General features: G+C 47.2%; 2 protein-coding genes across 2 annotated transcripts in view; both read right to left on the bottom strand.

Annotated features, from left to right (window-relative positions):
* LOC141178790 (uncharacterized) overlaps positions 1–8,571 on the bottom strand; it is a 21,779-nt gene extending 13,208 nt beyond the window's left edge. The window contains exons 1-2 of the mRNA XM_073660629.1: positions 8,493–8,571; positions 6,999–7,129 (exon numbers count right to left, since the gene is read on the bottom strand). Coding sequence (XP_073516730.1) covers positions 6,999–7,129; positions 8,493–8,571 — 210 coding nt within the window. The remainder of the gene's footprint in view (positions 1–6,998; positions 7,130–8,492) is intronic.
* LOC141178789 (uncharacterized) overlaps positions 5,080–17,492 on the bottom strand; it is a 20,104-nt gene continuing 7,691 nt past the window's right edge. The window contains exon 4 of the mRNA XM_073660628.1: positions 5,080–10,466. Within this exon, the coding sequence (XP_073516729.1) occupies positions 9,531–10,466 (936 nt within the window). The 3' untranslated portion in view covers positions 5,080–9,530. The remainder of the gene's footprint in view (positions 10,467–17,492) is intronic.

Here is a 17,492-nt window from a genome sequence, read left to right as displayed (position 1 = left end):
CAGTTCTGTCCATCTGTTATTCCCATAGATAAGAATGATGTAATGTGATGTCATCAGAATCTCTCACCTCTCCAGTAAACCAGAAGAGGATCTCTAGGGTGAGGTGTAATATCCTCTCCGCCATCTTGTCTCTGTCCATATCGATATTTGATGGGTCCATAAGGAAAATTCTCTTATATAGATGTTCATTGACAGGATCCAATATTGTACGGACCTGAATGAGAAGAAGATGAGCCGATGTAACATCATAAAGAATCCTGTGTAATAATACAATTACTGCAGATAATAAGGGAAACATATCAGATTTATTATATTACAGTATTTAGTTTTCTTCTTTACATCTACTAATAAAACCTTTATATTTTAGGCCCCAGACAACAAGCAGTTACTTCCTCAGAGTCGGCAGCTGAATACGTTTCTCACGAGATGGTTGTCTGATGGTTTTATGAGATGGTTGTTAGTTCTCGGCCCCGACCCTTTCACATCTCCTGTCTCCTGGTTTAATCCCAAGAGAAGCCGATAACGAGAACCTGCCTTACACCTCTGGGTTTTCACCAATGCGGCATTGATGAATGTTCACCATGTAAATATGCCGAACACAAGAAATAGGTTTAATCACATTAAATAAAAACATTTCATTAAACAATCGATCGCCTGCAGCAGTGAATTTGTAGCATATGGTATTCAGTGTCTGGGATGTAATGTCAGATATGTCGGCTGCTGCTCCCGTAAATAAGGCAGAGAATTAATGAGCACATAGGAGACCCCATTAATCCCGCGCCCATTAACCCCTCCAACGATTCCACACATTTCCTAAGAGAACACAATGGTGACTGTAAGAACGTTCAGTTTTGTGGCATTGAAAGGGTAAATAGCTGAGGTCGAGGAGAGATGGCGGAGGAGCATTGCTGAACCTGAGGGTAAATCCATCGCACCGGAGGAATAAAGAGAATATGGGGGCGATTATCACCAGTATCTACATCACTGTGCTGGAACTAGGAGAGAAGGAACGGCCATTGTGTGAGGACGTCTCTGGGCTTCTGTCCTTCATCCTGCAGTCGTCTGAAGGGATCTAATGTGGACGGGAACCAGCGAAGCCGCATTCTGCCCACAGCTGTTACCTCACTGTTCACACCACACAGAGACCCCCAAAGAGCCTCCGTGCTGAAGGGGTTAATGCCCCTGCGCCCAGTAATGGGGTCTCCACATACCTCCACCTGCAGAGCCGCCACCACATATATGGCTGTTGTGTGCGCACAGGACCTGTGATGAGGTCACAGGAGGGGAGGAGTCAGGGGTCACATGATCAGGGGCCTCAGTGGATGCACAGTGTGAACTGCGCGGCTCCTGTCCTGATATCCGGGGTGAAGACTCTACATGGAGACGTCTCCGCAGTCAGGGACATTTCCGCCATTATTTGCCCCTCACTTCTGGCACAATTTCCCCGCGCCGCCTTTTCTACGGTTTTATGTGAGGATGTAACGTGGGACGACACATGAGGTGATTATCACCAGTTACCGGACGTCTACCATATGGCGGCATATGATTGTGCTATCCACTTCATGCCAGGAGCTAAAAGGCCGAAATCTCGTATGTTTAACCCCTTCCAGGGAGGGCGGCCTTGATAGACTATATTCAGAGTCCGGATAAGGGTCTGTTCACATCAGCAGATTATAAATCGCTCCGATGTTCATCCCGAAAAGTTGGACGATTGTCATGCGAGTGTGCGATCTTTTTCTCGCCTGCATCCGTATACAATGCGTCATTAACATCGTCTTTTACTTACTATAATCCTCTATGTAACCTAAAGCTGATTACAAAACTAAGAAAACAATGTTATGTACAGATATCGATAGATGATAGAAAGAAGTTAGAGAGATGATAGATAATAGATAGATTTCCTACATATAATTTCACAACCCCCCTACATATATAAATTTTCACCCTTTACAGCCTTTCCAATGGCATTAATGGCCGATAAGCCTTGTTTAACCTAACAAATAAATAATTAAAAATAATGATGTGCCCACCCCTCCCTATTTTTGTAACCAGCAAAGGTAAAGCATACAGCAGAGAGCTGATATCAGATTGGGAAGGTCCCTGGTTATTGGGCCCTTCCCAGCTTAAATATACCAGAAGTCTATGAGATGCACCAATTATGGCATTTTGCCTTTGCTCTTCCCAATTGCCCTGATGCATTGACAATCAGTGTAAAGTGTCTTGGGATTGATGTCAGCTGTAATTTGTCAAAAATCACAGCTGGCATCAAGCTCTGATGGTAGTAATGAATAGGTGTCTATAAGACACTCCCATTACTGACCCAGCAATCAAAAATAAAAACACACAAAAAATACTTCATTTGAATAAACATTTCCCAACACTTTTCCTGGTTCACTAATTTATTAAAAAACACAAAAAAAACATGCAGGTCTGACGTAGTCCACTGAATCCAATGTAGTCCACAAATGGATAACCAAAAAAACATAAAAAGAGGGAAAAAGAAACAAGGCACTGTCTCTCATTCAACAATTTATTAGAAAATAACAGGTCCAATGTAATCCAGTGCTTCCCACAACGTTCCCCGAATCCGTCGATAAAAGCCTATGGAGATTTGTTCTGAGTCTCCATAGGTTTTTAGCAGCAGTCACTCCTGGGTCCCGCTAAGCTCTGTGGGACTTGGCAGCTCTGAACAGCGGTGACGTTGGTAACTATACTGCTCATCAGAGTCGCCAGGTCTAACAGAGGACAGTGTGACCCGGCGACTCTGATGAGCAGTATAGTTACTGAAGTCACTGCTGTGCAGAGCCGCCGGGTCTCAGAGTGCAGCAGGAACCGGGAGTAGCGGCTGCTAAAAGCCTATGGAGACTCTCCATACACTTTTATCAACGGATTCAGGGAACGTCATGGGAAGCGCTGAACTATGCCGGACCTGCGGGGGATCCATATTTTCTAATAAATTGGTGAACAAGGGACAGTATCTTGTTTTTTAATTCTCTTTTTATGTTTTTAAGGTATCCATTTGTAGACTACGTTAGATTTCCAGGACTATTATAAAGTGCCTAAGGAGATCTTTCTTTGCCTTTGAGATTGAGGCTATGTGCGCACGATCAGGATTTGAAGCAGAAATTTCCTGAGCGTTTCTGCATCTCCTTGGCAGGAAAAATGCTGCGGATAAAATGTGCGGTTTTGCCTTGATTTTTTATGTGTTTTTTGGAGCTAAATAAAGTTATTTGGTGGACATTGCTTAAACCCTTGGATTTCCGTCAGAACTGGGTTCGGTATATTGGTTAATTTAAATGATTAAAGAATGTGCCTGTTGTATTTCAAATAAAGTGTTTGCTTTATGTCTGTGTGTTTATTTAACTCTTTACTTTACTTATGTTTGGTCATGAAAAGGTCTGATTGACATCTTGACATCACCAAAGAAAAGAGCTCGGTGTCAGCTACTGCCATTCACCCAATCACTGATGTCACTGCTGTAAAAGACAGCAATGTACACTGACAAGGAGTGTAAAATCACTCCTGTCAGTATATATTGCTGTGCAGGAGTGAGGTCACTGGGGTTGATCAGCTTAAGATCAGCCCCGGTGAGCTTACCACTCAGAACTTGAGAGTATTCCCAGGGTGAGGTCACGTGATCATCAGCTGATCGGTCACGTAACCAATCAGCTGATCGCTTACTTCACCACAGGTCCTGGAAGCACAGTATACTGCTAGGAGCGAGCGCACTCCCAGCAGTATAACGCCAGCCGCCGGGAGGAGAGCATTGCTGGGACCGAGGACACCAGGGGTCGCCGGACAGGTGAGCATAAGGTTTTTTTTTTCTCTTTTTACTTTTTTTCTTTCTTTTTTTCACCGCGGGCACGCCGGCTCTGTTGAGGAAAACTACTGCTCCCCTCAGCAGCGCCGCTCTCGCTGTTATCAGTGGGAGCGGCGGTCGGATGAGAGGAGTAGTAGTCCTCATCTCCCGACCCAACCGTCGATCTTTGACAGTTTACATGTTTTGAGAGATATTGACATGTTTTTTAGATCCAACGTTAATATCCTATTAACCCCCTTCTGGAACATCAAATTCTATTTCCGCTGGTCCTACTAATTTGGATCATCCCATTCTCCCTCTTCCGCCCCATTGCATTTCCCATATCCACCTTGTATCCATTTAAAACATAGTACTCAGCCTCGGAATGTGATATCTCTGGTCCATAGTATTATCACTAGCTTGGAACACATACTTCCACCCATCTGGAACGCACCATAGGCATCACATGACCGGATATTCATCTACCTAGCAACCGATAGCGTCACTTCCGCCGTGGTCACAATTTTCCTATTGGCCGGGGTCTCTGCACGCTCATTGCATGCCTGTATAAAACACTTCCGGGTGCTCTCTGATACAGGCGCCGCACGCTGACAAGCGGTGAATACCGCATCAGGACGCCAGACCTAGGAAATCCTGAACAAATCCTATGGTATGCCTGTATTCCTCTGACACTGGGGCTGTCTATGATGTGGTGGATACCTATCGTATCTGTCTTTCTTTACAGTCCTAGATCTCTCTGGTGAGACACTGTGTCACACATCTGTTCCTCTCATTATATAAGCTACACAGGTATATTTTCTCTTTCCCCTATATCTCCTTAACTCCCTGCCCAATAGGGAATGATTTAATGGCCTCTCATATCTCTCCTTCAGTGAAAGCTTTGTCTAGTACCTCCTGCTCGGGGGTCTGTAAGGAAGGAACGGTAGTGTCCATAATATATTTGTCAATTTTTGTTTCAAGACTCTTAGGTGGCACGTCGTGGTATTGTGCATGAATATTATATAGTGAGCTATAATAGCAATGAAATGCTTCCTCTATGTCAGTGGGGTTATGAATCTATAGCCGGGTGCCCCTTTTATTCTGGATACATATGTCCTTTACATGTGTGGATGTAACCTCCTTGTCAATGTGAGACCACATTTATCTGCGAATTTGTAAGAATACCTCTGCATGCGATCTTGATATTTTGTATATGTTTGATCTATTAATGACCTTCGCATCTTTCTTTTTTTCAATCAGATCATTTTGAACAAAAGAAATAATTACCAACATTTTTTTTTGTAAACAAACTTTGTGACAAAAAAAATAAATAAAAATAAATAACCAGTAACAATACAACAACCGGTGTACAATGATACAAATCCCAATATCGCTCTATAGTACAAGGTTTTGGAATAGTAATTTTACATTTGTACATAAATATCTGAAATATTCCTGACTGATTATTTTTTTCCCTATTGGGACATCAAAAGAAAAAGAATATATCTAAGAAGGGACAATTATGTGGACTGAGACAATTATTATTCGCTGACACCTTGGGTATCAGGATATAAATTCCTGGTTTACTTATGTAAGGAAATGCACAAACGGTCCAGTATAGTATTTCTGAGAAGGTTTTCTGAAGCAATACCGGGGGTAATTAACCATTGTCCCATATGTGTATGGATTTCTTGACAGCGTTTCTTCATATATAAGCTCCCTTTCCAAGCATAATGTCATTTATCCTGGATTTTAGTTCTGTTATCGTTGGGGGAGAATTTTCTATCCAATGTAGAGCCAACAACTATCTGGCTAGAATAATATTCTGGAGCTAGCTATTGCCATATGGGAGTCTGGTCTACGTCCTCTCCCAGGAGTCTCAGGATACAGATTTTAGGTTCCAACTGAAGTTGTATCCCAAATACAGATAGTACAAGAGCGATCACTCCCTTCCAGTAGTCGTCAATATTCCCACATCATATGTATCAGGTTGGCAGCATTTTGACCACATCTAGGGCATGTGTCATCAGTTTGTATTAAAATTTTAAATAAAATACTTGGGGATCTATATACCCTATGAATGAGAAGAATTTGGGACAATCTTTGTGACTCTGACAATGAAAGATTCGGTGTCAAATCCAAGTTTCCTCAGATAAAGGACCCACATCCTCCTCCCATTTTGTCTTAACGATCAAAGGATATTTACCCAAATGTAGGGCAAGTAACTGCCTATAAATAAGGGATATTAGACATTTTGTATTCACCGCTGTAGCAATGGTATCTATCGGGTGATGTCTATCAATCAGTATGGCGGTTATTCTAGTTGTGTGTTATATGCATGACGTATTTGCAGATACTGATAAAGCACCCTATGTGAAAGGCTAAAATCTGCCTTTATTTGTTCAAAGCTCTTGAATAATCCATTCCTTAAGAGTTGTGATACCAAACATATACCCCTATCCACCCACTCACTAACATTATTTAGTTTCTGTAGCTCTGGTAAGTTATAGTTGTGCCATAAAGGAGTATAGTTTGTGTACTTTTCAATCCCAAGAATATTTTTACCCCTATCCCACACCTTATATATTAACTTTAGCTTAAGACATTTTAGTTCATTTTCTCGAGGAGGCCCCATATCTAGTACCGAGAATGGAAGCTTCCGCTTGGTTCCTTCCATAAGTAGGTGCCCTGAAATTCCACAATATTTGCGAGTACCCATCCATGAAACTACCTTAGCTGCTTAGCTGCTTTGCTTAGCGTTAAGCAGGTCTGCGTATGTCTGGAGGGAAGCAGATCATTTATGTTGTTTGTCAAGGAGTTCAATCCGCTCAAGCAAATGGGAGACTTTAGCTGCTTTCTCTTTTAAGCCTGGATCTATGTTTTATTAGTATCCCTCTGAGGATGCATTTGAGTATTTCTCATTGAAATGGTAAGGCAGTTTCATCATGCTCATATTTGTGAAGGAGTCTATAGTCTCAAGAAGGTCTGAGACACAGAGTGAGTCTTTCAGCAGATTATCATTTAAGTTCCCACAGTTGAAGCCTTGGTGGAGTCAGGTATAGTCAGATTACAATATACAGGAGCATGATCTGACCATATAGCAATCCCTATCAGAGATGTAGGTTGCCATGTAAGCAAGTGATGACTAATGAAGGAAAAGTCTCTACGGCTATGCATATTGAGTATAGGAGAATACTACGTATAATCCTTTACATCTGGATGTTGTATCTTCCATACATCGACCAGTTGGAAAGACCGGAGAACGTTTAGCAAAGCTTTTGGGTGATTTCGATTGGTGACTCCAGCCCAGGAACGCCTCTAAAGAAGGATCTAAGACAAAATGAAAGTCACCTTCAATGATGATAAGGTCCTACAGAAAATGTTTTAGTTTGTTTAAGTATTGACATCATGTCTTAATTAGGTCACAATTAGGGAGATATAAGTTTGCCAATGTCAAAATGTTGGAATAGATGGAGATCTTAAACACATACATCCTCTCAGTGTCAGACAGTGTTTCTACAATGGTATGCGGCAGTGATCTGTGGCGGCCTATACTCCGCACCTTAGACTTCAAAACAGCATTTGTACTGTGACGCCAAGATGAATAATATCTGTTAGTAATCTGAGGTACAGTATATGATCGCCTCTAAAGTGGGTCTCCTGAAGAAGGAGAAAATGAACGTGTTGTTTATTCATATGATAAAACACTTGAGCTCCTTTCTCCCGAACATTAAGTCCTCTGACATTCAATGAACGAGTTCTGCGTCGTGTCATATTATATGAAAAAAAGGAGGAGGGGAGGAGAGAAAGATTAAGAGTAAAGAGGAGGTATAGATGGTAGATAGTAACGTCTACCTCTCAGTGGCCAAGAGGTATAGATTATGAATATATCGAACACCAGGAAATTATGAAACAAGCAGATCCCAATGCAAGTCCCTAACTGGGAGTTGTCTTTACAGGCGTAAGTCAAACCTTTAGTCCTAGGGTTCCTATTAGGGGGAACCATAGAATATATAGCGAGCAAAGTAATACAGCCTGATATTACAGTAATATAATGTGAACTCAAATTAAATGGCGTTCTAAGATATGAACTGAGACATTCTGCATAGTGGAAGAGTGGCACCGAAAACTCTATTTAGATATATCTTATTATATTCTGAAAGAAATAAGTAAGCATTGGCAAACTGTCTCTCTCATCAGGGAAAAGAAGATTCATTTCAGGAGCTCATATGATTGGCAGGTTCCTTTCCCGTCTGGGTGCATCACCATTAAATTCCTGATCCATTGAAAGCCTTCTGTGAGGTGCCGAAATTCTGTGGCAATGGTGGAGAAGGTGGCCAGGCAGATATATGAATCCTGGGAATGTCCAGGACATCACAGAATGGTCTCATGTCGCTTTGATCTTTCAAAGTATACAATGTTCCATATTTTTTGGGCTTGCAGCTGGAAAGGGTACCACAGGAGTACATCAGACCATTTTCCTAGAGAGTATCAAGTAGTGGTTTCAATACCCTTCTTTGAGCAAGTGCCATTCAGGATAGATCTGTGAGCAATTGTATGCGTTTTCCATTGAAATCACCAGGACCCAAATCCCCTGCTTTCCTCACAACGGCCTCTTTTACATTGAAAAAATGTACGTGACCGATAATGTCCCTTGGACGCTCAGGATCTGGGCCATGATTGCCTAATGTACGGTGCGCCCTGTCGATCTCCAGCTCCTTTTCAATAGGGTCACCAAGGATGTAATTGAACAGTGTCCACAGTGTTGGCATAATCGCCTGTGCATTGATGATTTCAGGATATTATTGTGATTTTCTTGGTCATCAATGATATTAAAGAGACTGTTTATTTGCTGGCTGTGAAGATTCAGTGTTTGTTTCTCAGCATTTTGATGGCCACAACTTGTACGACATCATCCTCTTATCTCTGTACCTTGTCAGTAGGCTGTGATAGGCTAGAAGTGAGGGGACATATTTCAGTTTTGTACGTGGTCTTCAGCCTTTGTATATATTGCTCTATCTCTTGTTTAGTAGGGATAGACACAATATGAAATACAAATCAATTATGGCTTTCCCCATATTAAAGTCCCTGTGGCTGGGGGAGTATATTTTCCTGTGCAGCAAGCACTGCTCAGTATGTGGGCTTTGGTGAGAATACAGGGAGATTTGTGGAGATGTTTTCTTGTGAGGCCTACATTAAGAGAGAAGTTGGTGCAGGACTTCCAGGCTTGAGCTGTCTGGCATCATGAGGGTTAATACTGCTTCTTTTTCCAAGCTGAGATGAGGCAGTAATGGCTCCGGAGCAGGATGATAAGACTTTCGATAAGAAACACTGCATACCAGACATGCTGACGGAGGTGGAGGACCTCAGATTAACCTCCGATCTCGTCTTTCTTTCCCATATCGGACGTTATGTTTAAGGCCGGAAATTGCTTATAATTCCCCCAGGAACACGGTCTGAAGAGAGTGCTCTCATTTGTATGTCCAGGCCATGTCTTTCCTGTTGATTTTCAATACGTCTGAAGGCGGCGTTGATTGGGAGCAGGATTGTGTGATGTAATAACCTTATGTGAGCCCCGGAAAAACAAGTTGTGACACCAATGGAACGGTGCCACAACGGCAGGTGCGTATGAGTGCTTTTATTTTAACAAGGCCAAACATGAGGAATGAGAAGTCGTTGTGCCAAGAGAAGTGGAAAACCCCTTTAAGAAGATACAATTTTCGGTTAGAATTTAAATAGGCTTCTCCCCTGTGTGACTTCTCTGAAGTTTATTAAGAGTTGATTTCTGTTTAAAACATTTTCCACATTCTGAACATGAAAATGGCTTCTCGTCTGTGTGAGTACTTTGGTGACTAAGAAGTGAGGATTTCTTCACAAAACATTTTCCACATTCTGAACAGGAAAAAGGCTTCTCCCCTGTGTGGGTTCTCTGGTGAATAACAAAATATGATTTCTGGTTAAAACATTTCCCACATTCTGAACATGAAAAAGGCTTCTCCCCTGTGTGGGTTCTCTGGTGGCTATCAAGAATCGCTTTACGGTTAAAACATTTCCCACATTCTGAACAGGAAAAAGGTTTCTCCCCTGTGTGAGTTCTCTGGTGCGTAACCAAACCTGATTTCTGGTTAAAACATTTTCCACATTCTGAACAGGAAAAAGGCTTCTCCCCTGTGTGAGTTCTCTGGTGATTGACCAAATCAAATTTATGTTTAAAACATTTTGTAACGGGTCTGGGAGGCGGAACCTCTGAGCTACTATACAAGGGGGCGGTCCTTGTAAGGGAGCGGGTGGCGACCAGGGAAGACGGGCTGGAAGTCTCAGCAGGTGAACGGGACAGTCTCTGAGTGAACGGGACAGTCTCTGAGTGAACGGGCTGGAGGTCACGGCAAGTGACCGAGGCAGTCTCTGGATGAACGGGCTGGTGGTCACGGCAAGTGACCGGGGCAGTCTCTAGATATAGGGTTGGTACGACCTGTGGCGGCTTAAGATAGACGTGAGCTCCCAGGTGAGAGTCTCTGGATGAACAGGTGGTCACAGCATGTGACGGCGGAGCCTCCAGGAAGACCAGCAGACAGGCGACAGATGAGCGCTCCCAGGTGAGCGGGCAGAAGTCTCTGGACAGGCGGGTGGTCACAGCACGTGACGGCAGAGCCTCCGGGTAGGCAAGCAGACAGGTAGCAGATGAGCGCTCCCAGGTGAGCGGGCAGGAGTCACTGGACAGGCAGGTGGTCACAGCACGTGACGGCGGAGCCTCCAGGTAGGCTAGCAGGCAGGTAGCAGATGTGCGCTCCCAGGTGAGCGGGCAAGCTGGTCCATAGACAGACTGACAGGAGTTGGAAGGCAGACCGTCGGACCTCAGGCAAGCAGGCAGGTAGCTGATGTGCGCTCCCAGGTGAGCGGGCAGGCTGGTCCTTAGACAGACTGACAGGATTAGTAAGGCAGACCGTCGGACCTCAGACTAGCAGGCAGGTAGCAAGTAATCAGGCAGGAATCTGGCAGGTAACTGGCAACGGGACCTGAGGGCTGAAGCACAGGTGAGACACAGGTGCAAACAACATTGCTCGGGCACCTCCATTTTGGAGGAGGTGCCTTATATATGGTAAAGTCCTCCGGCCATTGGCCGGGGACTCCTTAGGACGGCGCGCGCGGCCCCTTTAAGAGGGAGGGAGAGCGCGCGCGCGCGCCCTAAGCACAGTGGCCGGGTAGGAGCGCGCGCTGCCAGCAGAGCGGGAGAGGGACGCCGGGCACGGAGCAGAGCGGTGAGGGGAACAGCGTCCCTGCCTAGCAGAGGGCAGGGACGCCGGCACTACAGTACCCCCCCCCTTTAGGCCCCCCTTTTTTAGGCCAGACAGAAATTTAGCAAGGATGAGAGGGGCATGGATATTCTCCCGGGGCTCCCACGTTCTCTCCTCAGGACCAAACCCCTTCCAATCTACCAGAAAAAAGGTCTTTCCTCTTACCCTTTTGGTAGCAAGAATGTTCTCTACCTCAAACTCGTCCTCAGCGGAAACCGGAGCAGGAGGCGTACCTGTAGACTTGGAAAAAGAGTTAAGCACCACGGGTTTGAGGAGAGATACATGGAAGGAGTTAGGGATCCGTAAGTTGGCCGGGAGTTTCAATTTATAGGCCACCGGGTTGATCTGACTGATGACCTCCAGAGGACCGATGAACCGAGGCCCTAACTTGTAAGAAGGTATCTTGAGTCGAACATATTTAGATGAGAGCCAGACTTTATCTCCTGGACGAAATTGTGGAGGATCCAGGCGTTTTTTGTCAGCGTGTCTTTTCATACGCTCGGATGACAGAAGGAGTGCGGACCGGGTACTCTCCCATATGGAGGAAAATTTGCTAACGAGAGATTCCGCAGCCGGGTTGTCCACAGAGGTGGAGACAGGAAAAGGAATCCGAGGATGCTGACCGAAAACTACAAAAAACGGGGATTTGGAGGAGGATTCGCTCTCGTGATTATTATAAGAGAACTCGGCCCATGGTAGGAGATCCACCCAGTCAGAATGGTGGGCATTAACGAAGTGCCGGAGGTAACTGGTCAGGTTCTGATTGATCCGCTCCACTTGACCATTGGACTGTGGGTGGTAAGCGGAAGAGAAGTCCAGGGTGACGTCTAGTAGTTTACAAGTGGCTCTCCAGAAACGTGAGGTGAACTGTACCCCACGATCCGACACGATGTGGAGGGGCAGGCCATGAAGACGGAAGATATGGCGGATAAAGTCTTTAGCCAGCTCGGGAGCAGACGGGAGGCCTGGCAGGGGAATAAAGTGAGCCATCTTGGAAAAGCGGTCAGCGACCACCCAAATGACCGTACAACCGACAGAGACGGGGAGATCAGTTATGAAGTCCATAGCAATATGCTGCCAGGGGGCAGCAGGCACAGGAAGCGGAAGGAGGCGTCCGGCTGGCAGATGTCTCGGGACTTTGTTGCGGGCGCAGGACACACAGGCAGAAACAAAGTCTATTACGTCCTTGTGCAGGGTAGGCCACCAATACTGCCGGGCAATAAGCTGGAGGGTCTTTTTCTGACCGGCGTGGCCAGCAAGCTTAGACGAATGGCCCCAGTGTAGGATCTTCTCCCGATCAGGTACTGAAACAAACGTCTTACCGGGAGGGAGACGATTTAGACTCACGGGAGCCACCTGCATTACTCTGGCGGGATCGATGATATGTTTAGGTTCTTCCTCGAGATCGGACACCAGAAAGGATCGGGACAAGGCGTCTGCTTTGACGTTTTTGTCAGCCGGGCGAAAATGAAGGACAAAATCAAAGCGAGCAAAAAACAAGGACCACCGGGCTTGGCGCGGGTTAAGTCTCTGGGCATGCTGGAGGTAAGCCAAGTTCTTGTGGTCAGTGTAAATTATTACCGGATGAAGAGCCCCCTCGAGTAGGTAACGCCACTCCTCCAACGCCAGCTTGATGGCCAATAACTCTCGGTCTCCTATGGAATAGTTGCGCTCAGAAGAGGAGAAGAGTTTGGAGAAGAAGCCACAAGTTACCATTCTCCCGGAAGATGATTTTTGAGTAAGTACCGCTCCGGCTCCAGAGGAGGAGGCGTCAACTTCCAGGAAGAACTGCTTGTTGCCGTCCGGGCGATGCAGCACCGGGGCGGAAGAGAAGGCCTGTTTTAGGGAAAGAAAGGCCTCCTCTGCTTCGGGCGGCCACTCTTTGGGATTAGTACCCTTACGGGTGAGCGCGGAAATTGGGGCAGTCCGGGAAGAGAAGTGTGGTATGAAGAGGCGGTAGTAGTTGGCGAAGCCCAGGAATCGCTGAATGGCCTTCAACCCCTCCGGTCGGGGCCATTTCTCGATGGCAGACAGTTTCTCAGGATCCATTTGTAGGCCGGTCTGAGAGATAATGTAGCCCAGAAACGGAAGCGAGGTCTGCTCAAAGAGGCACTTCTCATATTTAGCGTAGAGATGGTTCTGCCTGAGCCTGAGCAGGACCTGACGAACGTCCCTCCGGTGAGTCTGGAGATCTGGAGAGAAGACCAAGATGTCGTCCAGGTACACCACTACGCAGGAGTAGAGAAGGTCCCGGAAGATGTCATTGACCAACTCTTGAAAGACGGCAGGAGCGTTACAGAGGCCAAAGGGCATTACCAGATATTCATAGTGGCCGTCCCGGGTGTTGAATGCCGTCTTCCATTCATCCCCCTGACGGATACGAACCAGGTTGTACGCCCCACGGAGGTCCAGTTTGGTGAAGATTCTAGCCCCCCTCAGACGATCAAATAACTCCGGAATGAGCGGAAGGGGGTACTTATTCTTCACCGTGATCTGGTTAAGGCCTCTATAGTCTATACAGGGACGGAGAGAGCCGTCTTTCTTTTTGACGAAAAAGAAGCCTGCTCCCGCCGGGGAGGTAGATTTCCGGATGAATCCCCTGGCCAGATTCTCCTCAATATATTCGGACATCGAGCGGGTCTCAGCAGCGGATAATGGATAAATACGCCCACGGGGAGGAGAAGTACCAGGTAACAAGTCGATAGGGCAGTCGTATGGTCTATGAGGGGGTAGTGTCTCCGCTTCCTTTTTATTAAAGACATCAGCATAAGACCAATAAGGGATCGGAAGTCCAGGTAGATTAGCTGGGGTAGGAGAAGGACGGACGGGATGAACGGGAACCAGACAGGTCTTATGGCAGCCCTGTCCCCAGCGAAGGACTTCTCCGGTCTGCCAGTCAAGAACGGGTGCATGTCTCTGGAGCCAAGGTAGACCTAGCAAGAGGGCGTGAGAGAGTCCAGGCAGAACATGGAAGGAGATACTTTCAGAATGCAGCATTCCCACCTGCAGAGTAATGGATTCGGTGATGAGTTGGATGGGGCGTGGTAAGAGCCCCCCATCCACGGCAGCAACAGACAAGGGTACAGCCAGAGGTTTGGTGGGGATGCGGTATTTCTCTACCAGGGACTGTGAGATAAGATTCCCGGCTGCTCCAGAGTCAAGTTGGGCTAGTTCGAAATAACGGTTCTCCCCGTAGACGATTGAAACTGACAACAGCAGGGATGGAGAGGATTTATTCTTGTCTAGGTGGACCTCTCTGAGCGAACCTAGACACAGGCGTTTCCCGACCTCTCCGGGCAGGCACGGATCCGGTGCTCCTTACTGCCACAGTAGAAGCAGGTCCCCTCGGCACGGCGTAAGTCCTGACGGGTCTTGACCATCTTGGTCTGGTCGACCTGCATAGGCTCAGGAGAGTGTACCTGGTAAGAGACAGAAGGAGTGACGGGTTTCTGAAAAGTAGGAGCTAGACGTGGTAATCTCCTCTCACGGGTGACCTCTCTGGCACGCTCCTGGAACCGTAGGTCAATCCGGGTGGCAAGAGTTATTAAGTCATCGAGAGTGGTAGGAATGTCCCGACCGGCAAGCTCATCTTTAATACGGCCGGACAGACCCTCCCAGAAGACGGAAACCAGAGCGTCGTTATCCCAGGCCAGCTCCGAGGCAAGGGTACGGAACCGTATGGCATATTGGCCCACGGTGAGACTTTCCTGACGGAGGCGTAGCAGAGATGATGCGGATGAGGTCTTCCGTCCGGGTTCGTCGAAGACTTTCCGGAAAGCCGTGAGAAAAGCAGGCAAGTTGGATACCAGGGGGTCTCCTCTCTCCCATAGAGGATTTAGCCAGGCCAGGGCCTCCCCAGTGAGATGGGACATGATGAATGCAATTTTGGCCCGGTCGGAGTTAAACTGGTGAGATAATAGTTCAAAGTGCAGGGTGCACTGATTTATGAAGCCCCGAGCCTGGGCGGAGTCGCCTCCGAAGCGAGGAGGTGCAGAAAGCCGGGGTCCGGGGTAAGATACCATGGTATTAGTGGGCAGTGGAGCTGCCGGATTGCGAGACATGGCACTGGCGGAGGTTGCTGGTGGAGCAGTCAGAGTGTCCAGGCGAGTATTGACATTCCGCAGGTGACCCAGGATGGACTCCTGTTGGGACCTTTGACGGGACAGTTCATGACACAGGTCCGAGAGCGAGGGAGCTTGGGTGCCACCGGGTTCCATGGCCCGAGCAAACTGTAACGGGTCTGGGAGGCGGAACCTCTGAGCTACTATACAAGGGGGCGGTCCTTGTAAGGGAGCGGGTGGCGACCAGGGAAGACGGGCTGGAAGTCTCAGCAGGTGAACGGGACAGTCTCTGAGTGAACGGGACAGTCTCTGAGTGAACGGGCTGGAGGTCACGGCAAGTGACCGAGGCAGTCTTTGGATGAACGGGCTGGTGGTCACGGCAAGTGACCGGGGCAGTCTCTAGATATAGGGTTGGTACGACCTGTGGCGGCTGAAGATAGACGTGAGCTCCCAGGTGAGCAGGCGAGAGTCTCTGGATGAACGGGTGGTCACAGCATGTGACGGCGGAGCCTCCAGGAAGACCAGCAGACAGGCGACAGATGAGCGCTCCCAGGTGAGCGGGCAGAAGTCTCTGGACAGGCGGGTGGTCACAGCACGTGACGGCAGAGCCTCCGGGTAGGCAAGCAGACAGGTAGCAGATGAGCGCTCCCAGGTGAGCGGGCAGGAGTCACTGGACAGGCAGGTGGTCACAGCACGTGACGGCGGAGCCTCCAGGTGTTATGTTCTGCTACCAGAGCTAAGGAAAGAGAGGAGATCTGTCCCTGCGATAGAACTCAGCTTAATCCCTACGATGTAACAGGGGACCTGATCCTGCGATCAGACCTGCTAAAGTCCTAAGCTAGTCTGTACGGAGACCTATAGATGTGGGGAAGGAATCCCTACAAGTACTAAGGACTGGGAGGAATATGGGACACCTCCTAACAGAAATAGTAGCAGACAGACGAACAAACAAAATATATAGAACATAGAGGTCCGTAGACCAAGCAAACTAACAGAGCAAGACACAGAGCACAGGCTAGCTAGAAAGTAGATATACAATGAAGTCCAGCAAAGCCAGAAGGGCGGAGCAGGATTAAATAGGCCAACAAGGTCATGTGACCAGCAAAGGAAAAACCTAAGAGCAAGGTTCTAACAGTACCCCCCCTTCTAAGAGGATCCTCCGGATCCCCTAGGACCAGGCTTATCAGGAAATCTCCTGTGAAACGCTCTGATAAGTCTGGACGCGGAAACATCATCTGACCTCACCCAAGAGTTATCCTCGGGTCCAAAACCTTTCCAGGCCACAAGATACTGCAAACTACCTCTATACCGTCTAGAGTCAAGGATGCGAGAAATTTCATATTCCCCGTCCTCCACCACCGGAGGAACAGAGGCAGAGGCGTCACCATCCGACACAACAGCTTTTTTTAACAGAGAGACATGAAATACCGGATTAATTCTCCAGGAGGTAGGAACCTCCAACCTAACAGCAGATTGGTTGACAACTTGAAGCACCTTAAAGGGCCCTACAAACTTGGGACCCAATTTCTTAGAAGGAATCCTCAACCGCAGATTCCTAGAGGACAACCAAACCATGTCACCAACAGCGAACAAAACCTCCTGTCGTTTCCTATCAAAGTAGTCTTTAGATTTTCTGTTGGCCTCCTGAAGATTACCACGCACATCCGTCCAAACTCTCTCCAAATCACCGGAAAAATTCTCCTCCTCAGGCACGGCAGATCCCAACTTGGAGAACGACCCAAACGACGGATGTCTCCCAGAACAACAAAAAAAAGGCGAACAACCAGCAGAAGAAGATGTATGATTGTTCAGAGCAAATTCAGCAAGTGGCAGAAACTCAGACCACCCCTCTTGATTGTCTGCCACAAAACAACGCAAGAACTGCTCAACATCCTGGTTTTTCCTTTCTGTCTGGCTATTAGTTTCAGGATGATATCCGGACGAAAACGACAAATGAATTCCCAACCTGTCACAAAAGGCACGCCAAAAATTAGCCACGAACTGAGGACCCCTATCAGAAACAATGTCAGTAGGAACGCCATGAAGTCTGACAATTTCCTTGACAAAGGCCTTAGCGAGAGTTTTAGCGCAGGGCAGTTTGACGAAGGGAACCAAGTGACACATCTTGCTAAAACGGTCCACGACCACCCAGATGACAGTAAAACCCTCAGAGGGGGGAAGGTCAGTTATAAAGTCCATAGCCAAATGTGTCCAAGGAGCACTGGGGACCTCCAAAGGACAAAGCAACCCCGCAGCAGGAGTATGTGAGGACTTAGATCTAGCACATATAGTACATTGGCGCACCCACTTAATGACTTCCTTCTGCCATCCAGGCCA

The sequence above is a fragment of the Phyllobates terribilis genome, unplaced genomic scaffold (assembly GCF_046119375.1).
Source record: "Phyllobates terribilis strain yellow unplaced genomic scaffold, ASM4611937v1 Scaffold_30__1_contigs__length_15301838, whole genome shotgun sequence".
Classification (NCBI taxonomy): Eukaryota; Metazoa; Chordata; class Amphibia; order Anura; family Dendrobatidae; genus Phyllobates; species Phyllobates terribilis.
This window is presented reverse-complemented; position numbering and strand designations above follow the sequence as displayed.